We start from the raw sequence: 26,700 nt of genomic DNA on the forward strand, positions 1-26,700 counted from the left end.
TATTGAAAAGCCTTACCTTGACTCCCTTAACCAGCATACCCTTGAGAGTCTTTTCTTTAGTCGGGTAAGACTTGCTGAGTAATTCCATACTCAGGGTTTATCCCTCCGTTGTTTTTAGGTGAGGAAGCGACAAATTTTTGTTGCTTTTGCTCCAAGGTGGTTCCAAAGGAGGAAAAACAAGAGTGAAGCCGCGGGAGGACTTGGTCCTCCATATAGAACTTTTGTGAAAGAACTTATCGGGAGGAGTTTTTACCTCCCTTGGTATTGTAATAATATTACTATGCACTCCTAGGATAACTCTGGTCTGTAATAAGTAACTTGATCTTACTTTTTAAATAAATGTAAGTTATGTAATCGCTTCCGCATTTCTTTATCTCCGATGTTCTGTAATCTCTGCAAGACGGGTGAAACGTTCCTGGAAAGGTAAGAAAGAAGATACCGAACTTGTCAAGTGATTTAGGAACATCTACAGGGTGTCTGATGTCTGTTAGACAAGGACAACTGTAGGTGGGCCTAATTACTTGGGAGGTTCCGTCTCAGTTTCGTCCCCTCGGCACTTGATGGATTTGAGATCCCATGGCTACGCCGGTTTGTCGAAGACAGATTGAAAGTTGGCGGTGAAACGCCGACTGAAATCGCTCCAGTCATCGATGCAATGTCGGGGTAGGTGTCGTAGCCATTGCAGCGCATCCTGCCCGAGGACGATGGGCAAGTATGCGGTCATCACATCTTCGGTTGCCCCAGCGGCTCGGGCGGCGGTGGTGTAGACGGCCAACCAGCCTCCCGGATCCTGCTTAGGCTCGTACTTGTCGACGTTGGAGACTTTGAAGTTAGGGGGCCATTGAATGGCCCTAAGACGTGGAGTGAGCGCCGATACTGCACACGTGTCCTCCTGTCGGCGATGATGATGTCTATCCCGGGGAGGGGAGTTGTTGTCGTGGTGCCTCGACCATCCCCGAGTTGTGTCGCCGGTTGAAGTTGTTGCCGATTCAATTCTGGTGGCCTGACTCCGTGCAGGGATGTCGTGGCCCCGATCATATTCTTCTCGGCGCTGAATCTCGTTCTCGTGTCATCGTTCGCGCGAAGCGTTGATGGAGCTCCGTGCGTCCCGTCGACTGTTGATGGCGTGTCGTAGATCACTCAGAGGATGAGCGAGAGGTAGAAGATGTTTAGCTGCCCGAGTGAGCAGCCGCCGATAGCCCTCGGCGTCCGGAGTCCGGGGGAGGCCATCGGCTATCCGAGCCAATACCCCACCGACCTCACTCGGTGTGTTCATGGCTCGGGCGAAGTCGGGGTTCAGGTTCCGTCCGAAAAGAGGGTTCTTTCGGCGTTGTCTCGCTTCCTACTCAGCCTGCTCTTGAGCTTGCCGACGATCACGTCGTCGGGAATTCCTTCTTTCTCTAAAGACCCGTCCTTCTAGAGTTTCTCCCATCTCCGAGATTTCATCTTGTGATACGGGCTGCGTCGGGTCCTGCTCTCCGGCTTCGTGATGTCGCCGAATATTTCGGCGTCGGTTCCTTCGTCGGCGAGATTCCCGCTGAAGAGGTTCTTCTCCTGGCACGGTTGGTTCATCGTCGGAGATGGGAGTCGATTCCTCTCTTCCCCCGATGAAGAGGACGTCGGGGTAGAATGGAACTGTCTTCGTGACGAGCTTCTTTCTATTCTCCTTTGAGGGTGGAGGTACCAGAAGAGCATTTTGATGATCCTTGACCTTGTTCGCCTCCTTTCCCCTAGTGATCTTTGTCCATGTCTCTGTGGAAGAGGTGCACAGCGGAGTTCTCCGGGTAGATGGACCCTCTGCCCCTGGCTTGCAGGAGGGAGTCTCTGTTCGGAGCACTGGAGGTCGCGCTTTTTCCTGCTTCGCTCTGGTTTTTCCGGAGTTTGTTGAGGAAGGCTTTCTCTCCGGCGGATCCGTGATGCGTTGTAGAGTTCCTTCTTCATCTGCTACGGATGAAATGGTTCCGAAGCAAAACATGGACCCGGGGCGGAGGACGATCTTGTGCTGGAAAGTGATGGCCATTGAGCTAGCTTGGATCAGTGACACACCCCCTACCTGGCGTGCTAGCTGTCGGTGTTTTGGGTCCGACCGTGCACCTAGGGTTGCCCCTCAAGGTGCCTTTTGGAGTAGGACGGTGTTACCGACTGTAGCTCGATGGTTCGTAACAGATGCACGAGAGATAGTGGACAATTTTGTACAGGTTCGGGCCGCTTTGAGATGCGTAATACCCTACGTCCTGGCGCGGATACTTTGTGTGGCGGGTTACAAGGGGGTTCTCTAGTATCAGGGATGTTAGAGAACTGAGTAGATGGCTAAGTAGTGAGATATGTTTTTGAGGGGATGCCCCCTAGGCCTTATATACTCGACTGTGGGGCATTACATGCGGATATGATAACAACGTGAGCCTAAGTAATAGTGAACCGACTGAGCCTATCTTCCTATAATTCCGCCGACTTATCCCCATTCAGTTCCGATGTATGAGGACACTGTACGGGAAGGTCGGATCACTGCTGCGGTCATCGCTCAAATTCATCAGGCCGTCTGGGCTTGCGTTGATCCAATCTTATGTCAATCCGCCTTATCAAACGTTCCTCCCCAGGCCCATGAAATGGCCTTGCGAAACATTGGGCCCAAGGCCTTTCGCAGGGTCTTTCAGCCTTCTAGTGGACCCGGGGGATATCCGTCCCTCACACAGTCCTAAACACATCTAAATAATCCTTAAGCCTTTTCAAGCCACATTTCACTATCAAGTTAATAATGTGATAGGCACAACGCTGATGAAGCACACTATAAGTTTTGTTACTAGTATTTGTTGGATCAACTTCAGCACCCAAATAACCAACAAGCATAGGTGACAATGTGAGCATGGCAGTTGAATTAGAAGAAGCATTATCTAAGGTAACAGAGAACACTTTATCAATCATGCCAAAGTATTGAATCACACAAGCAATGCGTTCAGCAATGTTAACACCATTATGAGACACTTGGCTCAATTTAAAGCCTATCACACACTTCTTTAACTCCCAATCAGCATTAACAAAATGAGCAACAACAGTAATGTAGTCTTCCTTGGCATTACCAGACCATAAATCAGAAGTCAAGCAAATCGAAGACATAGTAGGAAAAACAACATCTTTTAAGTTCTTTAATTTTTCATTGTATAACTTAACCAAGTCTCTAGCAGTTGTAAACTTAGATACTCCAACATATCTAGGGTTGTGAGCATGCTGAATGTAATCATCCCAAGCATCTGTGTCAGCTATCCTTAAAGGAAGATCAAGTCTAGCAATCAAACGACAAAGCTCAGTTCTAGCCACTTGAGGATCATATTCCTAGTTTCTAAAAGACCCATCAGGGTTCAAAGCTAGTCTAGTTTGAACCATAGCAGCATGATCAGACTTCTTTTTACATGATTTCTTGTGCCTAAGCAAATGTCCAGTGCCAGCATTAGAATTAGCACTCAACCTAGCTTTGCAAAATTTGCAAATACCTACAATGCGCACCTTCTTACCATTACGGTTTTCTGTGACTTTAGTGAAGTCATCCCAAACAGCAGATCGATGTTTACCGGTGCTAGAAGAAGTCAATGAATCAAGTTCATTAGAGCCAGCAACATCACTTACCGGCCCATGATTATGAGTGTTATCGACACCAAACAAGGCAGCGGCAGGATCTCCCATGTCATCGACGTCATCAGGAAGCTGCCCTAACTCAACGAGCTCCTCGTTGATGGTTCTAGGGTACCGACCGTCGTCGTCGTCATCCATAACCCACTTCTATCTCGGCACTGTACCTCGACGGCACTGGCGGAACTAGCACGACCACGTAGTTGTCCGACGACCTACCAAAGTCCACAAGCAAGCAGCGAAGAGGAGATTAGGTTTAGAGAATGCCGACTGGGGAGTGGGGACTGGTGAGGAAGAGTGACATACCTGCCAAGCCGGAGCCCGGAGCCGGAGACGAGGGTCAAGTGCACGACGATGGACGACGCGAGAGGGAGAGCCGGAGAAGAGGAGATTAGGGTTAGGGTTAGGGATTGGGATGGCCGACTGGAGAGGGAGAGCCGGAGAGGGACTTATCTGCCAAGCCGCAGCCCAGAGCCAGAGACGATGACGCGGGACGGCGGGAGGGAGAGCCGGAGTCCGGAGAGCGGAGATTAGGGTTAGGGATTTCTGATTAGGGTTAGGGATTTCACCGATGGAGAGCCGGAGTCTGGAGAGGGGCGCCGCATGGAAGGAGGCCGGTGACGAAGATCCGGCAGAGACTACGACAACGACCGACGGTGAGGCGGTGAGCAGCAGGCGGAGCGAGGAGCGACGGAGAGGCCGAGAGGCGAGACCGCGAGAGGGACTGAGAGAGCGGACATCGGAGACGGAGAGTGGCGGAGTGGCCAGTGGGAGAGGGAGGCCGGGCTTATGCCCCGCTCCCTGTTACCGGGCCGGTCCGTGCCTGCCGTTTTCTGGCGGGCCGGGCCGTGCCGCCCGGCGGGCGCAACCGGCAGCCGAGGCACGGCCTGGTTAGTTGGTCCGGGCCGGCCCGGGCAGGAATCCAGCCGGGCCGTGCTATGCTTGGGCCGGGCCAAAAAACCGGGCCTCGTACCAGGCTGCCGTGCTCATCACATCATATAGGATTCATTAAGCATATAGAAACTAAACATCTGACAGCTGGTGGATTAGCCCACATGTATTATGAAGGGATATGGTACATGACATCTCGGTTATGTTCTCTGTAGTAATAATTTATACTCATTCGGATTGTAACTTGATAAGATCAAACATCATGCATAGCATATGAGACATATATATATCTAGAGATAACTCACGACATCAACATAAGAGAAGAGATCGATCGAAGAAGCAATAATATATATAGTCATAGGGTCTGTTTGGTTGGGCTGTGGCTGTGGAAAAAGTTGCTGTGGGCTGTGAGCTGTGGAAAAAGCTGCTGTAGGCTGTGTGCTGTTTAAAAGCTAAAAATCGTTTGGTGGAAACCACTAAAAGTCGTTAAAAGTTCTTCGATATATGTTTTCACAGTACCATCCAAAAGCCACTAAAAGCAGGTCTAGGGGTGCTTTCAGTTTTGCACTACGAGAAAGTCGGCTTTTAGAAAAAGCTGCTTCCTGGATCCAGCCCTTTGGTTGGCTTTTGGCTTTTAGGGGGCAAAAGCCAAAGCCAAAAGCCAAACCAAACACACCCATAGTCATAGCAGGGAGATGATTGCGAGGGAGATGACCGCCTGTTGAAACAGGCGTTTGGTCTCCGCTCTCATGGGTGGCTCCAAGCCCTGCTCCTTGAACTCATCCTCGCAGGTGACGGGCGCATCCACCGCGGCGCTCATGGACGTCTTGGCGTCCGCGTACCTCCTCTCCTGGATGGCTACGATGGAGCTGCCGAGGTCGTAGAGGGAGTTGCGGTACACCCCGACGCAGGCGTCCAGGCAGGACCTCCGGGGGGACCATGGGCGCTCCTTCCTGCTGAGGTCCGCCATCTTGGCCTCCATGGCCACCGCGCCTGACCTCAGCAGCTTGGCCGAGATGATGGCGAGACCGTGGAGGTCCGCCTGCCTGCTCTCGGGGTCCGACGACAGAGACGAGACGCAGAGGGTGTAGTTCACCTGTGGATTGCTCTTGCTGCATCTGTCGCAGGTGTCGGTTACCACGTCAGACAACCCAAGCTTGGTGGTGGCCATCCCTGCAACCGCAGCCGCAGACAGTTGCTGAAGGATGAGGAGGAGGAGGAGGAGCATTGTTATGGTTTTGAAGGAGGAGAAGGGAACAGAGACAGCAGAGAAGCAAGAGCAAGGTGGTGGTGGCATCTTCGTCTTATTGTGATAGTACATTGTTGCAGCTAGCATGCGTACGTGCTAGATGATATGTCTTATATACTTAGCTTGTAGAAAGCAAGCAGCCAGCACTACTAGCAGGGTCACGTGCCTGGTGCTTTGCTCCCAGCCGCACAGGCGGTCGGTCGAAAGATCAAGCGTGCAAGCAATGCAACCTCTCTTCTCTTCTCTTGCTGGTGGTGCTCGACCATCAATGCAAGCATGGAGAATGCCATGAAAAATGCATGTTTGTCTGTCTGGCTGTCTGTCTCTCTGTCTGGCAGCTTAGCCGACAACAATGCATGTATGTGTGTGTGGCAATAAATCAATAAAAAACTTATATAAAAGAAGAAGATTAATATAATAAATAAATGAATAAGGTTTTTATTCCTCGTTGTTTCTCTTCATCTTATGAAGAAACCCTACAACATGCATAAGTGTGTATTATTCAACAGCAACACATACATATTTATAATAAGGAAAACTGTCACACCCGAATTTAAGGGCAAACCCGGATACGTTTCATACGTGCGCCAAATAAAGGTTCACACATACAATAACTCAGTGTATAGAGACGAATGTCATAATCTTTATTACATAACGAGAATGTGTTACAAAATAAATAAATAAATAAATTGAACTAAGATAACTATCTCCACGACGCCATAGTCGACTGGGAGACGATACGCCTAGATCTCATCAAACTCATCGTAGTACTCCTCCTTCGATGGTACCTGCTCTTCACCTTGTGTGATTATAGCAGGTGTGAGCTCTCATACAGCCATCGCTCAATAACTATGGGGAATAATGTGTAGGAGCTCACTTACGGTGTGGGCTCATGTGCATGAGCTCCCATACGGTCATACGCTGAGCATTGCTTTTAAAGAAGTTGGTCAAAATTTTATTAGCAATTACTAAGTATAAGTATATATCAATCTAATTAAATAATTGATCATGATGAATAATATATCCCACAATGCAAAGCATGACATGTTAAGTTTTCATTCCATAAGTTACTCATGTGAGGGTCCGAGCCGCTCATGACCGGGAGCACGACTAATATATCAGTTTTACACTGTGCGGAGGTGGCACATCTTTACCCACAATTCGTGATCCTTTATATACCTCGGGTTATGCAAATCCTTAAACACTACCATGGTGAGTAGGCAAGGGCTTACTACGAGGCCTTTACAAAGCCCCACTAGCATGAGAAATCCTGATATAGATTCAGGAAGAATAAAGTATAGGAATCTCTCGTCCGAAAAGCTATTATGGACCGTTCGACCCGAGGACCTCCCTATACTTTGCAGAGATGCACTCATCGCTTGCCCCTTTCGAGAAAAGATTAACCCACACTAGCTTTCCTAATTAATTGGCCAAGACCAGATCCATATAGTTCTTTTGGGTGCACTATTGTCTCAGTGGTCGCTCCATGTTCCAATTAACAAAATAATCTTAAAATGTACCATAATAAAGCCAACAATAATAATTCATATCGGAACATGTGCATGAATCATAAGTAACATTAACTTAAAAAACAGGTAGAGCAATAGCAAGACTACCCAATAATTCATTTGTATGCAAGGTGTGTGGTAAACAAAGCTAGGTAAACTATTAGGTCCCGTCAACTTAACCTAAGCATGTTACGATGATTACCAGAAACAAGAACATTATTAGGTTAAAGAATGTGATCAATGGCACAACTTGCCTTCTGCGAGCTCCTTCTCAGAATCTTTAACTTGCGATGCTTCGGGTCATCGGTCCCTTGCTCGTCTACTCGACAAACAAACATTGTATAGGAAAAAATTAACATCACACAAAACAATAGAATAAACTACACAATAATATTCTACATGAAGCCGAGGTTCGAGAACCACTAATTTCAGAGTTAAAACATGCAAGTTATAAATTATCTAAGATTATTACATTTATTTCTATTCTATAAATCATTTTCTAGCTTTTTTATTTTAAACAAAGATTATAGACTGCGGGTTCAAATATTTAAGAGTGTAGGGTGTTTGGTGCAAAATTCCAGGACTTATTGGTGAGATTCTTTACATATGAGTGGACTGTGGGTTAATTTCTCGTTTCTTCACGGGCACTTAAGCAAACTAACTGTCGGGGACCATAATTAGGGGTACCCCCAAGACTCCTAATCTCAGCTGGTAACCCCCATCAGCACAAAGCTACAAAGGCCTGATGGGCGCGATTCCGGTCAAGGCTCCGTCCACTCAAGGGACACGATCTCGCCTCGCCCGAGCCCAGCCTCGAGCAGGAACAGTAGACCAAGGCAGATTCACGCCTCGCCCGAGGGTGTCCTCAAGCAATGGGCGCACCTTCGACTCGCCCAAGGCTCGGCTCGGGCAAGCTTCGCGGAGAAGCAACCTTGACCAGATCGCCTCGCCAGCCGACCGGATCGCAGGAGCATTCAATGCAAGGATCGCCTGACACCTTATCCTGACGCACGCTCCTCAGTCGACAAGGCCGAAGTGACCGCAGTCACTTCGCCGCTCCACTGACTGACCTGACAGGAAAACAGTGTCGCCTGCCCTGCTCCGACTGCTGTGCCACTCGCCAGAGTGAGGCCGACAGCAGCTAAGTCCAGCCTCGGGCGCCATAGGAAGCTCCGCCTCGCCCGACCTTAGGGCTCGGCCCCCGTCTCGGCCTCGAAAGACGGTCTCCGCCTCGCCCGACCCTAGGGCTCGGACTCAACCTCGACTCCGGAAGACGGTCTCCGCCTCGCCCGACCCAAGGGCTCAGACTCAGCCTCGACCTCGGACGACGGACTCCGCCTCGCCCGACCCCAGGGCTCGGACTCAACCTCGACTCCGGAAGACGGTCTCCGCCTCGCCCGACCCCAGGGCTCGGACTCAGCCTCGACCTCGGACGACGGACTCCGCCTCGCCCGACCGCAGGGCTCGGACTCAACCTCGACTCCGGAAGACGGTCTCTGCCTCGCCCGACCCCAGGGCTCGGACTCAACCTCGACTCTGGAAGACGGTCTCCGCCTCGCCCGACCCCAGGGCTCGGACTCGACCTCGACCTCGGACGACGAACTCCGCCTCGCTCGACCCCAGGGCTCGGACTCCACCTCGTCCTCGAAAGACGATCTCCGCCTCGCCCGACCCCAGGGCTCGGACTCAGCCTCAACCTCAGAGGAGTTACCGCCTCGCCCGACCTCAGGCTCGGACCGACCACGTCACAAGGGGGCCCATCATTACCCTACCCCTATCTAGCTCAGGCTACGGGGAACAAGACCGGCGTCCCATCTGGCTCGCCCCGGTAAAACAGGTAATGATGGCACCCCACGTGCTCCATGACGACGGCGGTTCTCAGTCCTTACGGAAGCAAGGAGACGTCAGCAAGGATCCGACAGCCCCGACAGCTGTACTTCCATAGGGCTCAAGCGCTCCTCCGACGGCCACGGCATCACATGAACAGGGCATCAACACGTCTCCGACATCCACGACGACATGTACATAGGGCTCTGGCTCCCCTTTGCTAGACACGTTAGCACATTGCTACACCCCCCATTGTACACCTGGGCCCTCTCCTTACATCTATAAAAGGAAGGTCCAGGGCTCTCATACGAGAAGGTGGCCGCGTGGGAGGACGGGCTGACGCACAGGCTCACGCTCTCTCTCTCTCTCTCTCTCCCACGCGAACGCTTGTAACCCCCTACTGCAAGCGCATCCGCCCTGGGCGCAGGACAACACGAGGCCGCGGTTTCCCCTTACTGTTTTCCCCCTTCTGTTCCGTCTCGCGCCGACCCATCTGGGCTGGGACATGCAGCGACAATTTACTCATCGGTCCAGGGACCCCCCGGGGTCAAAACGTCGACAGTTGGTGCGCCAGGTAGGGGCCTGCTGCGTGTTGACGAACAACTTCCCGTCAAGCTCCAGATGGGTAGTCTCCAGCAACCTCTCCAACCCGGGACGATACTCCGTTTCGGGAGTCTTGAGTTCATGTCCCTCGACGGCAGCTACGACATGATACTCCTTCCTCCGCCGCGCGACAACGACAATGACAGCCGTCAGCCCGCCCGCCGGCGGCGGAATCGACGACGTCTTCCCCACGTGGCGGAAGAGCAACATCCGGGTCTGTCCCATCACCTTCCCCGCCGACGGAGAAGGAGGCGGGGCAACCATGGCCAAGCAGGAGGCGACACCTCGTCGGCTGTCGAGCGAGTCGACGGCGCCGGCGCCCCAACGGGGGACACGTCGGGCGTTGACCTCACGTCTGAGACGAAGACGAGCATCGTCTCCCCGCAACACGCCAACCCCAAGCAGACGAACGATGCCAGCACGCTCGCGAAGGACTTGTTGGGCGTTAGCCTCGTACCTGAGATGACGGTGCAGTCCATCCCTGACGCGACTTCGTCACCATCCGTCGATCAAGAGGTACCGTCTGTTTCCCATCCTGCCTTTTAGATTCAGCTTCGACCCACCGAGCGATCCCGCTTCGGTGGACGCTTTCACAAAGGCATATCCAAACCTTCTGGGGTACCATATGCGGTCAACCTGGGACCGACTGACGGCCGTCTCGACCTACGGGCCCCCGGGTTCCGAGGAAGATGACGAGCCCGACTCTGGTTGGGATTTCTCTGGGCTCGGTAACCCCAGTGCCATGCAGGACTTCATGACCGCATGTGACTACTGCCTCTCCGATTGCTCCGATAGTAGCCACAGCCTCGGCGACGAGGACTGTGGCCCAAGTCGCGAATGTTTCCACATCGATCTAGGGGGTCTCGACGAAGGCAACCACCTTGGTATGCTGGAGGACGGCGATCCCCCTAGTCCTGCGCCTCGCGTTGACATCCTTTGGGAGCTAGCTGTGGTCCCGGTCCCTGCGGGGGGTCAGGACGCACAGCTCGAGCAAATCCGCGAGATGCAGGCCAGGCTCGACGAGGAAGCAGGACAACTTGTGCAGCTCCGGCAAATTATCGGGCAGGAGTGGGCGGGCCGAGCACCGGCCGGAGAAGCGCGTCATCTGGTCCAGGACGTCCAGCACCGCATCACCGACAATGCCAGGGCAAGGCTGCCCCCGGCTTCCAGTGGGGTCGGCCAGAACCTGGCAGCAGCAGCAATACTACTCCGAGCGATGCCGGAACCATCCACCACCGAGGGGCGGCGTATCCAGGGAGAGCTCAAGAATCTCCTGGAGGATGTCGCGGTCCGACGGGCCGAAAGCTTTGCCTCCCGAAGGCAGGGGTACTCCCCGGAGCATCGCGCCGTGACTTCCCGATTCATGCGGGAAGCCTCGGTCCACACCGGGCGCACGCGGGACACGGCACCTGCGGCCCCGGGTCGCCTCGGCAACGAGCACCACCGCCGCGACCGTCGATCCCACCTCAACGAGAAGGTGCGCCGAGGTTACCACCCCAGGCGTGGGGGACGCTACGACAACGGGGAGGATCGGAGCCCCTCGCCCGAACCACCTGGTCCACAAGCTTGCAGCCTGGCCATACGACGGGCGATGTTCCCAACCCGGTTCCGAACCCCGACTACCATCACCAAGTACTCGGGGGAGACAAGGCCGGAACTGTGGCTCGCGGACTACCGGCTGGCCTGCCAGCTGGGTGGAACAGACGATGACAACCTCATCATCCGCAACCTTCCCCTGTTCCTCTCCGACGCCGCCCGAGCCTGGCTAGAGCATCTGCCTCCTGCGCAGATCTCCAACTAGGACGACCTGGTCAAAGTCTTCGCCGGCAACTTCCAGGGCACATACGTGCGCCCTGGGAACTCTTGGGATCTCCGAAGCTGTCGCCAGCAGCCGGGAGAATCCCTCTGGGACTACATCCGGCGATTTTCGAAGCAGCGCACCGAGCTGCCCAACATCACCGACTCGGACGTCATCGGCGCGTTCCTCGCCGGCACCACTTGTCGCGACCTGGTGAGCAAGCTGGGTCGCAAGACTCCCACTAGGGCGAGCGAGCTGATGGATATCGCCACCAAATTCGCCTCTGGTCAGGAGGCGGTCGAGGCCATCTTCTGGAAGGACAAGCAGCCCCAGGGGCGCCAGCCGGAAGACGTCCCCGAGGCGTCCGCTCAGTGCGGCACGAAGAAGAAGGGCAAGAAGAAGTCGCAAGCGAAACGCGACGCCGCCGACGCAGACCTTGTCGCCGCCGCCGAGCACAGGAACCCTCGAAAGCCTCCCGGAGGCGCCAACCTGTTCGACAAGATGCTCAAGGAGTCGTGCCCCTATCATCAGGGTCCCGTCAAGCACAACCTTGAGGAGTGCATCATGCTTCGGCGCTACTTCAACAAAGTCGGGCCCCCGGCGGAAGGTGGCAGAGCCCACAACAACGACAAGAAGGAGGATCACAAGGCAGAGGAGTTCCCCGAGGTCCACGACTACTTCATGATCTACGGTGGGCAAGTGGCGAACGCCTCGGCTCGGCACCGCAAGCAAGAGCACCGGGAGGTCTGCTCGGTGATGGTGGCGGCGCTAGTCTACCTAGACTGGTCCGACAAGCCCATCACCTTTGACCAGGGCGACCACCCCGACCGCGTGCCGAGCCCGGGGAAGTACCCGCTCGTTGTTGACCCCGTCATCGGCAACGTCAGGCTTACCAAGGTCCTCATGGACGGAGGCAGCAGCCTCAACATCATCTACGCCGAGACCCTCGAGCTCCTGCAGATCGATCTGTCCACGATCCGGGCCGGCACGACACCCTTTCACGGGATCATCCCCGGGAAACGCGTCCAACCCCTTGAGCACCTCGATCTACCCATCTGTTTCGGGACTCCCTCCAACTTCTGAAAGGAAACCCTCACGTTTGAGGTGGTCGGGTTCCGAGGAACCTACCACGCAGTGCTGGGGAGACCATGCTACGCCAAGTTCATGGTCGTCCCCAACTACACCTACCTCAAGCTCAAGATGTCGGGCCCCAACGGGGTCATCACCGTCGGCTCCACGTACCGACACGCGTACGAATGCGACGTGGAGTGCGTGGAGTACGCCGAGGCCCTCGCCAAATCTGAGGCCCTCATCGCCGACCTAGAGAGCCTCTCCAAGGAGGCGCCAGATGCGAAGCGCCACGCCGGCAACTTTGAGCCAGCAGAGGCGGTTAAGTCCGTCCCTCTCAACCCCAGCAACGATGCCTCCAAGCAGATCCGGATCGGCTCCGAGATCGACCCCAAATAGGAAGCAGTGCTCGTCGACTTTCTCCACGCGAACGCCGAAGTTTTTGTGTGGAGTCCCTCAAACATGCCTGGCATACCGAGGGATGTCTCCGAGCACTCGCTGGATATCCGAGCTGGAGCCCGACCCGTGAAGCAGCCTCTGCGCCGATTCGACGAAGAAAAGCGCAGAGCCATAGGCGAGGAGATCCACAAGCTGATGGCTATAGGGTTCATCAAAGAGGTATTCCATCCCGAATGGCTAACCAACCCTATGCTTGTGAGAAAGAAAGGCGGGAAATGGCGGATGTGTGTAGACTACACTGGTCTAAACAAAGCATGTCCGAAGGTTCCCTACCCTCTGCCTTGCATCGATCAAATCGTGGATTCTACTGCTGGGTGCGAAACCCTGTCGTTCCTCGATGCCTACTCAGGGTATCACCAAATCAGGATGAAAGAGTCCGACCAGCTCGCGACTTCTTTCATCACACCTTTTGGCATGTACTGCTATGTTACTATGCCATTCGGTTTGAGGAATGCGGGTGCGACATACCAAAGGTGCATGAACCACGTGTTCGGAGAGCACATTGGTCGAACGGTTGAGGCTTACGTCGATGACATCGTAGTCAAGACGAGGAAAGCCTCCGACCTCCTCTCTGACCTTGAAATGACATTCAAGTGTCTCAAGGCGAAAGGCGTAAAACTCAATCCCGAGAAGTGTGTCTTTGGAGTCCCCCGAGGCATGCTCCTGGGGTTCATCGTCTCCGAGCGGGGCATCGAGGCCAACCCGAAGAAAATCGAGGCCATCACCAACATGGGGCCCATCAAGGACTTGAAAGGAGTACAGAGGGTCATGGGATGCCTTGCGGCTCTGAGCCGTTTCATCTTGCGCCTCGGCGAAAGAGGCCTACCTCTGTACCGCCTCTTAAGGAAGACCGAGCGCCTCACTTGGACCCCCGAGGCCGAGGAAGCCCTCGGGAACCTAAAGGCGCTCCTTACAAACGCGCCCATCTTGGTGCCCCCGCTGCCGGAGAAGCCCTCTTGATCTACGTCGCCACTACCACTCAGGTGGTCAGCGCGCGATCGTGGTCGAGAGACGAGAAGAGGGGCACGCATTGCCCGTCCAGAGGCCGGTCTACTTCATCAGTGAAGTACTGTCCGAGACCAAAAACCACTACCCGCAAATCTAGAAGCTACTGTACGCGATAATTCTGGCGCGGCGAAAGTTGCAACACTACTTCGAGTCTCATCCGGTGACTGTGGTGTCATCCTTCCCCCTGGGAGAGATCATCCGGTGCCGAGAGGCCCCGGGTAGGATTGCAAAGTGGGCGGTGGAGATCATGGGCGAGACAATCTCGTTCGCCCCTCAGAAGGCCATCAAGTCCCAAGTCTTGGCGGACTTTATGGCTGAATGGGTCGACACCCAGCTTCCAGCAGCTCCGATCCAACCGGAACTTTGGACCATGTTTTTCGACGGGTCGCTGATGAAAACAGGAGCGGGCGCGGGCCTACTCTTCATCTCACCCCTCGGGAAGCACCTCCGCTACGTGCTGCGCCTCCATTTCCCGGCGTCCAACAACGTGGTCGAGTACGAGGCTCTGGTTAACGGGTTGCGCATCGCCATCGAGCTAGGGGTCCGGTGCCTCGACGCTCGTGGTGACTCGCAGCTTGTCATCGACCAAGTCATGAAGAACTCCCACTGCCGCGACCCGAAGATGGAAGCCTACTGCGATGAGGTTCGGCGCTTGGAGGACAAGTTCTACGGGCTCGAGCTCAACCACATCGCTCGACGATACAACGAGACTACGGACGAGCTGGCTAAGATAGCCTCGGGGCGGACAACGGTTCCTCCAGACGTCTTCTCCCGAGACCTACATCAACCCTCCGTCAAGACCGACGACACGCCCGAGCCTGAGGAGGCCTCGGCTCAGTCCGAGGCACCCTCGGCCCCCGAGGGTGAGGCACTGCATGTTGAGGAAGAGCGGGATGAGGTCCTGCCTAATCGAAACTGGCAGACCCCATACCTGCAATATCTCCACCGAGGAGAGCTACCCCTCGACAGAGCCGAAGCTCGGCGACTGGCGCGGCACGCCAAGTCGTTCATCTTGCTGGGTGACGGAAAGGAGCTCTATCACCACAGCCCCTCAGGCATCCTCCAGCGATGCATATCCATCGCCGAAGGTCAGGAACTATTGCAAGAAATACACTCGGGGGCTTGCGGTCATCACGCAGCGCCTCGAGCCCTTGTTGGGAACGCCTTTCGACAAGGTTTTTACTGGCCAACCGCGGTGGCCGACGCCACTAGGATTGTACGCACCTGTCAAGGGTGTCAATTCTACGCAAGGCAGACGCACCTACCCGCTCAGGCCCTGCAAACAATACCCATCACCTGTTCGTTTGCTGTGTGGGGTCTGGACCTCGTCGGTCCCTTGCAGAAGGCACCCGGGGGCTACACGCACCTGCTGGTCGCCATCGACAAATTCTCCAAGTGGATCGAGGTCAGACCCCTAAACAGCATCAGGTCCAAACAGGCGGTGGCGTTCTTCACCAACATCATCCATCGCTTTGGGGTCCCGAACTCCATCATCACCGACAACGACACCCAGTTCACTGGCAGAAAGTTCCTGGACTTCTGCGAGGACCACCACATCCGGGTGGACTGGGCCGCCGTAGCTCACCCCATGACGAATGGGCAGGTAGAGCGTGCCAACGGCATGGTTCTGCAAGGACTCAAGCCACAGATCTACAACGACCTCAACAAATTCGGCAGGCGATGGATGAAGGAACTCCCCTCGGTGGTCTGGAGTCTGAGAACGACGCCAAGCCGAGGCACGAGCTTCATGCCGTTCTTTCTAGTCTATGGGGACGAGGCTATCTTGCCCACAGACTTAGAATACGGATCCCCGAGGACGAGGGCGTAAGACGACCGAAGCAACCGGACCAACCGAGAAGACTCACTGGACCAGTTGGAAGAGGCTCGGGACATGGCCTTACTACACTCGGCAAGGTATCAGCAGTCCCTGCGACGCTACCACGCCCGAGGGGTTCGGTCCCGAGACCTCCAGGTGGGCAACTTGGTGCTTCGGCTACGACAAGACACCCGAGGGCGTCACAAGCTCACGCCTCCCTGGGAAGGGCCATTCATCATCACCAAGATTTTGAAGCTCGGAACATACAAGCTGGCCAACAGTCAAGGCGAGGTCTACAGCAACGCTTGGAACATCCGACAGCTACGTCGCTTCTACCCTTAAGATGTTTTCAAGTCGTTCATATACCCCGTTTACATACACAAATAAAGTCTAACCATCAAGGAAGGGTCAGCCTTGCCTCGGCAAAGCCCGACCCTCCCTCGGGGGCTAGAAGGGGGGAACCCCCTCTGCATCAAAATTTTCCTCGGAAAAAGTCTTTCTGCCAGAACATCTTTCGTGCTTTTCGACTACTTCGATAGTGGGATCCTGAAAACGACGAAGTACACGTAAGCGGAAAGGCCGACCGAGCCGAGGGACTCCTACGCCTCCGGGATACGGATACCTCACTCATCACCTTCTGCGATAAGTAACTCACGCTCGGATAAGCGATTCCGCTGGCCGAACAAGTCGTAACGCTCGAAAACTTTTCTGCCAAAACGATTTTTCGTGCTTTCTTGACTATATCGATAACAGAATCCTACGGACGAGTAAGAGTACGCGTAAGCGGTAAGGCCGACCGAGCCGAAGGACTCCTACGCCTCCGGGATACGGATACCTCACTCATCACCTTCCGCAATAAGTAACTCTCGCTCGGATAAACAATTCTGTTACCGACGAACAAGTCCTAATATTCGAAACAAGGGGAAAAGAAACGCAGCTTTACAACACGACGACGGTATGTTTGGGCCTCGGCGGCCGCAAAAAACATACGCACACTACAGATAAACTGTTCCTGCAGGTTCAGACATCAATAGGGGGGCAGCAACACCCTCGGCGTCGACTCCACCTTCGGCGGAATCCGACCCGGCCTCGGACGGCGGCACAGTCGGAGGATCTCCACCTCGAAGGAAGATGTCAGCACCGCGCCTGGGCCATCGTCGTCGGGGTCTCCTCCAGGAACCCGGCCCGAGCAGACGGCCGGACTGGCCGCTCCGTAGCCTCAGCCAGCCGTCCCCCGGGGACACCAGCCCGGCTCATGTCCTCGGCAACCCGACTCCAGGGTTGGTCCCGCCAGTGGACGACCCGGCCAGGCTCCGGCCGTCGCTGCTACGCCTCCTTGGCCTGGGAAGTCCCCTGCTCCTGGGCCGGCGAAGTTTCTTCTCCAGCCAACTCTGCCTCCGTCCGTGCTGACACCGTTGCCTCCGGCTTTGGCTCATCGTAGAGCAGTCGAGGGTTCCTTCACTGAGCAAGAGAAGCCTCGGGCGGCAAGGCCAACCGAGCCGAGGGACTCCTACGCCTCCGGGATACGGATACCTCACTCATCACCTTCCGCACGAGGCAACTCACACTTGGTTAAGCGGTTTAGCTAGCCGACAAGCGAGTCTGGTGCTCGAAAGGAGGAAGAAACACGGCTTTACGCCCAAATACACACATGTTCAGGCCCCGACAACCACAATGAACAGACACCGGCACTCAAGGTGCCATTACAAACGGAACTCCGGTTCCACTCCCGCAGGTACGAACAACCCCTCACATTGGAGGGCCTGCGGGACGACAAAATCCCAGGTGGCTCGCCACCGCCCACTCCGGCAGCAGCGACAACGACCTCCGCTCCGGGCGGCCAAACAACAGCAGCGATGACCTCAGGGCAGACGCTGCTGCGATAAGGCCCTCGCCCACGTCCCCACTCGAGGGGCAAGGACAAGCTATCAAAGCCAAAGAGCCGAGGCCCGGAGCGCGGATGGCAGCGGCGATCTCGTCGGCGACGAGGACTTCTCCAGCCGCCACCACCTCAGCACTGACGACGGCAGCCGCCTGCCTGCCGGCAGATCCCCACTCAAGTCCTCCCGGACGGGCAAGCACCGACCTCCATGCGAAGGCGTCGTGCCGGAGCAAGGGCAGGACAGCCCAAGAACACGAACGCCGCCCTAGCAGCACGCGACGTCTTGGGCGGTCCCCTGGTGCGCGCAGCGCAACAGCCGCCCGTATGGCGGGCAGATAGCCGCACTCCGCCCAGCGGTGGGAGGTGGCACCGGAAGCCGTGCCAGAGCCAGCTGAGCCAGCAAACCAGGCATGCTGGAGCTGACGACGCTTGCGGCCGCTCGGCCCCGTGTTGTCGAAGTCCGCCCCTTCCGCTAGGCCAGTGAGCGCCCTCTCCCCTGAATGCTGAAGGAGAAGGTGGCCCACGAACCCGTGCGGGAGGTAGAGCTCTGGCTCAGCTCGCCCTCCGCCCCAGCAAGGATGATGAAGATCCTTGAAGCTGAGGGCGGGGCAGAGGCCACAGCTCGGCTTGCTTCTCCCCACCATCAAACTGGTGGTCGCCGTCTTGGGTGACCATCGGTGAGGGGATGCAGCCGGGCTGCCTGATGAAAATCCTTGAAGCCGAGCGATGGCTGAAAGGTACCAACTTCTGCGAAGTTGCGCTCCTCCAACGACAGCAAGACGGAAGCAACGCGGGCGCTCCCCATCCGGGGGCTCGGAAGGTGGAAGGGCGCAATGCATGAGGGGAGTGCGAAGGCATGGCTACCATCTAATTGGGTCGCCCCCTTTTTAAAGGCGACTCTCCCCACTTGCGCCCTCAGCCGTTGCGGACTGAGTCTTCACCAACACGCTCCAAGGTCCTCCCCCTGCGACACGGGGGTTGGGTCCCACGCGTCATGCAAGCTGGCCCAGGACAGAAGAAGCCAAACCACCGCGCGCGGAGCGCGTAACTGCCCAGCGGTTACGAGCACTCCTCCATCTTCGCCTAAACCAGCGGGCGAAAGGGCGGACCGCCATGCAGGCGGCATGCAACTGCACCAAGGGGATGCACCCTTTCGACTTCGACGCATCCAGCATGGAGGCCCAGGTCCACACGTCATGTAACCGGTGTGCCGGTTACTACGTGCAAGAAACTGCACCGCCACTTGCGCCAGTACCGCGCCTCCTCGACTGCGGAACCGGTGCCACGACTCGAGGCAACCCTGCACATGGCCCAACAGTGCCAACCAAGCACATCGGTCACGGGTCAGTCCGCCGCGGGAGAAGGCGCGACGGTCGATATGGCCAAAAGTGGGCCGGCAGTAATGGCAGCGGCAGGCGGGCGGAAGCAGCGGTCAAGTCGTCTGCAGGCTCACGTCCCCCCTGGGACAACAAGAGAACCCTCTCCCATGGCGTGAAGATGACACGCCCGTGTTCCGTTCCTCGAACGGCTCGCGCACGCACAACGGCTGCCCCGCGAACCACTCGTCCCATCGCATTAACTCTGCGGCAGGACAGGCGACACCTTCGGCAGGCGAAGCGGGCGACGCTTCACCTACGCCATAATGACCGCGTCAAAAAAGGTGTGCCACGTCGTTCAATTTCGTATCCTTTTCCTCTTCCCCTTTCTATCTCTTGCTACAGGGACCGGGAAAGGGGATACTCCGAAAGGGATCCTTCTCCGCGAAGGAAGCGGGCCCCGAGCCCTCCTACTGATCAGAGGTTCGAAGGCTGGCCCCCCGGAAGGGTTCGATAGCCACCTCAGAGCACTCGGGCTCCACGCCCACTACTGGTCAGAGGTTCGAAGGCTGGCCCCTCGGAAGGGTTCGACAGCCGCCTCAGGCCACTCGGGCTCTGCGCCCACTACTGATCAGGGGTTCGTAGGCTGGCCCCTTAAGGGTTCGACAGCCGTCTCAGAGCACACAGAGCGAGGGATGACTCTGGGTATGTCTGATACATGGCCGAGGCTCGGGCTACGCTCCCGAGGTACCCTAGGACATTTCCGAGACCAGCGGGAGCGATTCTGTAACGGAACCCCATCAGAGGGAGGCATCGAGCCCTCGTACCCTATCAAACGGGACCGGGTCCGGCAAATCACCTGCAGGTACTTTTGGAGCGCGCCTCTGGCCACTAGCCGACCCTTATCGAACGGGGCACGGGCGTCCACTCGGATCACCCGTTAGCAACTCACTGGAGACACCATGTTCGGCGCCCTCCGAGGGCAACATGGCGCTTTCCCCCCATCCTCCTTGAGGAAAGGCGACGAAGGGGCGTATGATAAAAGCCGAGTCAGTCCTTGATCGTCCTCTCGCTTTGTGCGGAGGCTCGGGGGCTGCTCTCGCAAACCCGGCTCCGGCCAAACCATTGACAGCGTCAACATACCAGCCCGAGAACTTGGAACCTGACTATGCACCCGGGCAACGACCAGTTCGCATGAGGGAACAACCAGACCGGCCGAGGCACCACGAAAGGCATTAAGACCTCGAAGGAGTCAAACCACTCCTCCGAGGCCTTGGGGGCTACACCCGGCGGGTGCGCTCGCGCGCACCCACCGGAACGAAATGCAACCGAGAAAGGCTGGTCCCCTTGCAAAAAAGTGCGACAAAAGCCTCCAAGCGAGTACTAACACTCCCTTCGAGGCTCGGGAGCTACTGTCGGGGACCATAATTAAAGGTACCCCAAGACTCCTAATCTCAGCTGGTAACCTCCATCAGCACAAAGCTGCAAAGGCCTGATGGGCGCGATTGCGGTCAAGGCTCCATCCACTCAAGGGACACGATCTCGCCTCGCCCGAGCCCAGCCTCGGGCAGGAACAGTAGACCAAGGCAGATTTATGCCTCGCCCGAGGGTCTCCTCAAGCAACGGGCACACCTTCGACTCGCCCAAGGCCCGGCTCGGGTAGGCTTCGCGGAGAAGCAACCTTGACCAGATCGCCTCGCCAGCCGACCGGATCGCAGGAGCATTCAATGCAAGGATCGCCTGACACCTTATCCTGACGCACGCTCCTCAGTCGACAAGGCCGAAGTGACCGCAGTCACTTCGCCGCTCCACTGACTGACCTGACAGGAAAACAGCGCTGCCTGCCTTGCTCCGACTGCTGTGCCACTCGCTAGAGTGAGGCCGACAGCAGCTAAGTCCAGCCTCGGGCGCCATAGGAAGCTCTGCCTCGCCCGACCCCAGGGCTCGGCCCCCGTCTCGGCCTCGGAAGACGGTCTCCGCCTCGCCCGACCCCAGGGCTCGAACTCAACCTCGACTCCGGAAGACGGTCTCCGCCTCGCCCAACCCCAGGGCTCGGACTCAGCCTCGACCTCGGACGACGGACTCCGCCTCGCCCGACCCCAGGGCTCGGACTCAACCTCGACTCCGGAAGACGGTCTCCGCCTCGCCCGACCCTAGGGCTCAGACTCAACCTCGACTCCGGAAGACGATCTCCGCCTCGCCCGACCCCAGGGCTCGGACTCGACCTCGACCTCGGACAACGAACTCCGCCTCGCCCGACCCCAGGGCTCGGACTCCACCTCGTCCTCGGAAGACGGTCTTCGCCTCGCTCGACCCCAGGGCTCGGACTCAGCCTCAACCTCGGAGGAGTTACCGTCTCGCCCGACCTCGGGCTCGGACCGACCACGTCACAAGGGGGCCCATCATTACCCTACCCCTAGCTAGCTCAGGCTACGGGGAACAAGACCAGCGTCCCATCTGGCTCGCCCCGGTAAAACATGTAATGATGGCACCCCACGTGCTCCATGACGACGGCGGTTCTCAGCCCTTACGGAAGCAAGGAGACGTCAGCAAGGATCCGACAGCCCCGACAGCTGTACTTCCACAGGGATCAAGCGCTTCTCCGACGGCCACGACATCACATGAACAGGGCAGCAACACCTCACCGACAGCCACGACGACATGTACATAGGGCTCTGGCTCCCCTTTGCTAGACACGTTAGCACATTGCTACACCTCCCATTGTACACCTGGGCCCTCTCCTTACATCTATAAAAGGAAGGTCCAGGGCTCTCGTACGAGAAGGTGGCCGCGCGGGAGGACGGACTGACGCGCAGGCTCACGCTCTCTCTCTCTCTCTCCCACGCGAACGCTTGTAACCCCCTACTGCAAGCGCATCCGCCCTGGGCGCAGGACAACACGAGGCCACAATTTCCCCTTACTGCCCCCCCTTGTGTTCCGTCTCGCGCCGACCCATCTGGGCTGGGACACGCAGCGACAATTTACTCGTCGGTTCAGGGACCCCCGGGGGTCGAAACGCCGACACTAACCGTGGCGAAGGGGTACGCGTGCTTCGTAGCCGTTCGATTAGAAATCTATGGCCGGGAATACATATGATCTTGGTAAATCGGTACACACCCACAACCGACGGATCTCGGATCAATGACCCTTATTTGATGCATTGAAGGGGTACGCCAGATCTGATCTGGACCATCCCCAGTGCGATCAATGACACATATTTAGGCTTCGAACCCATACTTTCCTGATCTAATTGGGACCCTTGTCCATGGTATATATCTAAAGTTTGGATCTTTTAATGGTATAGATCCAATTGTTCCTTGATAAAAGGGAAATTTGGATCCATATCATTAAAAGATCATCACTTTGGATCCATACCATTACTATCTCACTTACACGTGGGTCCACATGAGTTAATGACATGTGGGGTCCGCCTACTGCCCCAACGCAGGCGCGTCGACGCGTACCGATGAGGCGATGACGCCATCACCGAAGATAGGCGATCCCGAGCTCTGATGTTCTAGCGATGGCACAGATAAGCCTATACATAGCAGAGAGGATCACAAATTGGGTGTAGGGATCCTTACCCAAGTTGGGGTGTAGAGGTGCCCCGCCACAGCACAGGGCGGACTCTGGTGGGGGTAGTTCGCGTAGGTGAGGAATTCCAGGTGCTCCGGCCGTCTACACGCTTGGTGGCACCCCGCACACAATCGATGCCCCAGGGAGACACCCACGACCACACCGCGGGCTCCCAGCGACAGTGGAGCCGAGGAACTACGACAGCGACGATTTTTATCTCTTGGTAATGGCGAGCTCAATCTCTCTCTCAATCTCTGTGGAATGGACCGTGTAGCGTGACGAAGGCTTGAGGCAAACGCGCTAGGCTTTATGTTCGGCATGGCCGCGAGTGAGCTGCTGGAGTTTGTTGCGCCAGCAGGCAATCACGAAGATCGCGGAAGGGCGGTTAGGAAACGCGGCATAGACGCGGCGAAGAAGACTTTGACAAGGAGGGCCCAAACTCGGCGTGAGCGCACGAGAGTATGCACAATCTACGTGATTGGTTGACTGTATAGAGATAACCAGGCTCCTCGCGTGCTTTGACCAAGCACGAGATTCTGATTGGTTGCTTGGATGTGAGGATGCTGGCCAGCATGCGGTCGTGCACGCTAGAACTATTTTTCACTGCCCGCCTGCACGTGTGGAGATGGCGCTGATGACCGTCGCTGAGGAGCCAGGCGCATGGGAGACCTGCGCGCGAGAGGCACTCAACCAATCAGCCGGAATGGTCCCCGCAGGTCAACTGGCGCGGAGTTTTGCGAGACCGACAGGTCGAGCTCGCCTGTCGACGCACCACGACACGTGGCTGCCGCATGGGCCCGCTGATTTGTGGTCGTGAATCGTTTAAGGCTGCCCGTAGGGCTGGAAAATAAGCTCGAGGCTCGCGAGCCGGCTCGAGCTCGGAGCGGCTCGGCTCGGCTCGGAGCGGCTCGCGAGCCTCGAGCGAGCCGAGCCGAGCCAGTATTTTGAGCTCGTTGCGCTAGCGAGCCGAGCCGAGCCGGCTCGTTCCGGCTCGCGAGCTTTGCCAAATTACTTAATATGTAGAATAATGATGGATATTGGGTAATTTTATAGATAGTCAGTTTGTTTCTTAACGTTTCATGTTAAATATATGACAACTAATAATTTAGATTACTCATAATGATTAATGATATCTATATATTTATATTTATATACTAATAATTCACTAAATAATATAATTATATATATCAGGGTGTGGCTCGCGAGCCGAGTCGGCTCGCGAGCCACCTTCGAGCCGAGCCGAGCCTGTCTCCCCAGCTCGTGAAATGGGCGAGCCGAGCCGAGCCGAGCTCGGCTCGGCTCGTTTCCAGCCCTAGCTGCCCGCAGTCGCGCGCTGCACGTAGAACTCTATCCAGATAGCGTAAGAAAAGTTGCTGCAGTGGAGAACTGTAAACGCTACTCTATTTTAACGCATGGAACTGTAAATCAAGCGCCCGGCCGGTGTCTGCGCTATGCACTGTGTCTGCGCATGCTACAGTACCCGTGGGACACGTGCAGCTGAGTGAGCGGATGAACTCAATGAAGTGGCTGCTCGTGTGTATAGGGTTAATATATGGAGTAAATATGACTGCGGAGTATTATGTTATAGAGTAAAGAATTTTGCTAACAAGAACAGAATATTCCTTTTAGGGTAGAAATTTAGAGTTGTATGAGTGCGGATAGCCTAATGGGCCGAAAACAAGGCCGAAAACAGGTCGGGTTCTTCTTCTCTTTCTTTTTCGTTTTATTTTATCTTTCTTGTTTTTATTTTATATTCTATTCCCCTTTTCAAGTTTAAAATATGGTTTCAATTTATTTTAAAACCTAAGTTGAGTTTGCACAGTATACCTCCAACATGACAGTATGCACAGTGGTCCCCGCAGGTCAACTAGCACGAGGTTTTGCGAGACCGACAGGTCGGGCTCGCCTATCGGCGCACCACGACGCGCGGCTGCCGCATGGGCCCGCTGGTTTGTGGTCGTGAATCGTTTATGAATTGTTTAGTTCTACCCCAAATCATATGGATTGAGGGGGATTGAGGGAGTTTCAATCCCTAGTAAGTCAAAATCTCTCACAATCCATATCAATCTCCTCCAATCCGTATAAATTGAAAATAACCGAACAAGCCCTTAATGGGCCGAAAACAAGGACTTGAGCCCAGCCATGGTTCTTCTTCTCTTTCTTTTTCGTTTTCTTTTATCTTTCTTATTTTTATTTTATTTTCTATTTTTCTTTTCAAATTTAAAATATGGTTTCAATTTATTTTAAAACCTAAGTTGAGTTTGCCCAGTATACCGTAAGTGCACAACAAAAAATCTAGCATGAGATACACAAATTTTATTTGGCTTATCATTTGTTAATTAAGTTAATCACTTAAACATATGAGAATGTGTATATGGTAAATAAATAAGAGAACACATCTCATAAAATTTTATAACCAGTTTCCCTTTATTCACTAATTTTGGGTATTACAAAAACAATTGATAGTACGCCTTGTTGCTCGACGAAATACCTGCATCATCAATATAATGCATGCAACTAATACTATGCGATCTGCTAGGGAATGATGAGAAGAGCCAGCCAACAAGGCAGAGCAGAGAGATATGCATATAGAGATATGAATCATTGGACGCATGAAAATTAATGCGACAAGGAAGAGAAGCGATGCATGCATATGACATGATGATTCATGCGGCGGCGGCGGCGTGGTGTGTGAATCCGAAGGCGATGTGCGCCATCCGCCCGTACTCCCTGTCGTGCGCGGCGACGGGGACATCCTCCTCGCCCTTCCACGCGTCCTCGCAGCTCTCGGAGGCGCCCATCGCCGCGGTCAGCTGCTCCATGGCCTTGCCGTAGATCTTGGCCTTGAGGTTGTCCAGCGCGTCGCGGAGGAGGTCGGCGGCGCCGCCGTACTGCTCCAGGCAGTGGTTGAAGCGTGCGCGCGCCTGCGGATCCGACGACGCCGCCTCCAGCTCCGCGAGGTCGTCGATCTTGGACTCGGTGCTGGCGGCGTGGTCGATGGCCATCCTGGTGGCCAGCACCGCCAGCGCGTGCATGTTCTTGTTGCCGGCCTCCTTGCTGCGCGGGTCGGCGCCCAGCGACGCCATGCAGTGGTCGTAGGCCACGCCGGCGTGCGTCTCCGACGCGCTGCGGCACGCCTCCTCCACGCTCACCGGGGTCGCGCACTCCTGCGGCGGCTCACGATCCATAGTCATCGCAATTGCATCAGCAGGCACCAACTCCATCTCCAACTCCACCGCCTGCGCCACACCAACAACCAGCAGGCTGAGGAGGACCAGTAGCGCTAGCGACCTCATCGCCATTTTCGACCTACTGCTGCTTACTGACTTATTAGCTTGGATGAACGATCGAAGATCTACTAATATACCGGCCGGTTGCCTGCCTGCTACCTGCTGGCTATAGAAATGAAAGAGAGAGAGAGAGAGAGAGAATATAATTAATGGTGTCGAACGAACGAACAACCTACGTACTAGTAGGACTAGGATGCAGATATGGACGACGAGGATGGTCGGAGGCAAAAATTAATGAGAGGCGGGGAGGAAGCCTCGCTTCGATTTCTATGGATGGAAGAGGCGTCGCGATCGGTGGTGCATGTCGTTGCTGGCTCGCCGGAATTAATATTATTGCAAATTGCCATTGCCATGCATGCTCGATGGAGCTAGCTCATGCCAGACCGACGACAGCCTCTTCTTCCTCTAGCTTCGATCCCGCCTCAGCTCCATCCATCGTTGAATGCTTCAACTGCTGCTATTTTAAGCTAAGCCCATGCCTTCTTATTTAGGCTTCGTTATAGTTTGGCACAACAACAACAACTTCAGAAGCCTCTTTTTAACCAAATCCAAATGGGATAAAACAAAATAGTTAAAGTTCCTGAAAACCAGTTCTCCCAACTAGATGGAGCTGAAAATAATAGTATATAGTTTCTCTCTCCCACTTACAGGTTGTTTTACTGATATTTTTTTAAATAGCTTCAATTTCATCAGCAAATTAAAGGCAAATCTACCAATATAGCCAGAGCTAAAGAATAATGTTAGTATCTTGGCCGCGACAGCATCCACTAGCTAGCTGATGAGCT

At 55.3% G+C, this 26,700-nt stretch overlaps 2 protein-coding genes and 1 long non-coding RNA gene across 3 annotated transcripts; all 3 read right to left on the reverse strand.

The window, feature by feature from the left end:
* Positions 1–4,778: 4,778 nt before the first annotated feature.
* On the reverse strand, positions 4,779–5,855 carry LOC100276292 (uncharacterized). Its single transcript, NM_001150116.2, has one exon. The coding sequence runs from the start codon at positions 5,849–5,851 to the stop codon at positions 5,198–5,200; it is 654 nt and encodes a 217-aa protein (NP_001143588.2). The 5' UTR covers positions 5,852–5,855; the 3' UTR covers positions 4,779–5,197.
* Positions 5,856–6,316: 461 nt separating this feature from the next.
* On the reverse strand, positions 6,317–22,908 carry LOC118472023 (uncharacterized). Its single transcript, XR_004849438.1, has 2 exons — positions 22,634–22,908; positions 6,317–7,591 (listed from the first exon to the last, which is right to left on the reverse strand). It is a non-coding gene; the product is annotated as an uncharacterized lncRNA (long non-coding RNA).
* Positions 22,909–25,030: 2,122 nt separating this feature from the next.
* Positions 25,031–26,084, reverse strand: LOC100282661 (pectinesterase inhibitor domain containing protein). Its single transcript, NM_001155569.1, has one exon. It carries the CDS (start codon positions 25,925–25,927, stop codon positions 25,292–25,294), a length of 636 nt encoding a protein of 211 aa, NP_001149041.1. The 5' UTR covers positions 25,928–26,084; the 3' UTR covers positions 25,031–25,291.
* Positions 26,085–26,700: the final 616 nt, after the last annotated feature.

This window comes from Zea mays, chromosome 5, assembly GCF_902167145.1.
Source record: "Zea mays cultivar B73 chromosome 5, Zm-B73-REFERENCE-NAM-5.0, whole genome shotgun sequence".
Lineage (NCBI taxonomy): Eukaryota > Viridiplantae > Streptophyta > Magnoliopsida > Poales > Poaceae > Zea > Zea mays.

Coding starts and splice junctions, on each gene's coding strand:
- LOC100276292 (NM_001150116.2), bottom strand. CDS start 5,851: ATGCTAGCTGCAACAATGTACTATCACAATAAGACGAAGATGCCACCA.
- LOC100282661 (NM_001155569.1), bottom strand. CDS start 25,927: ATGGCGATGAGGTCGCTAGCGCTACTGGTCCTCCTCAGCCTGCTGGTT.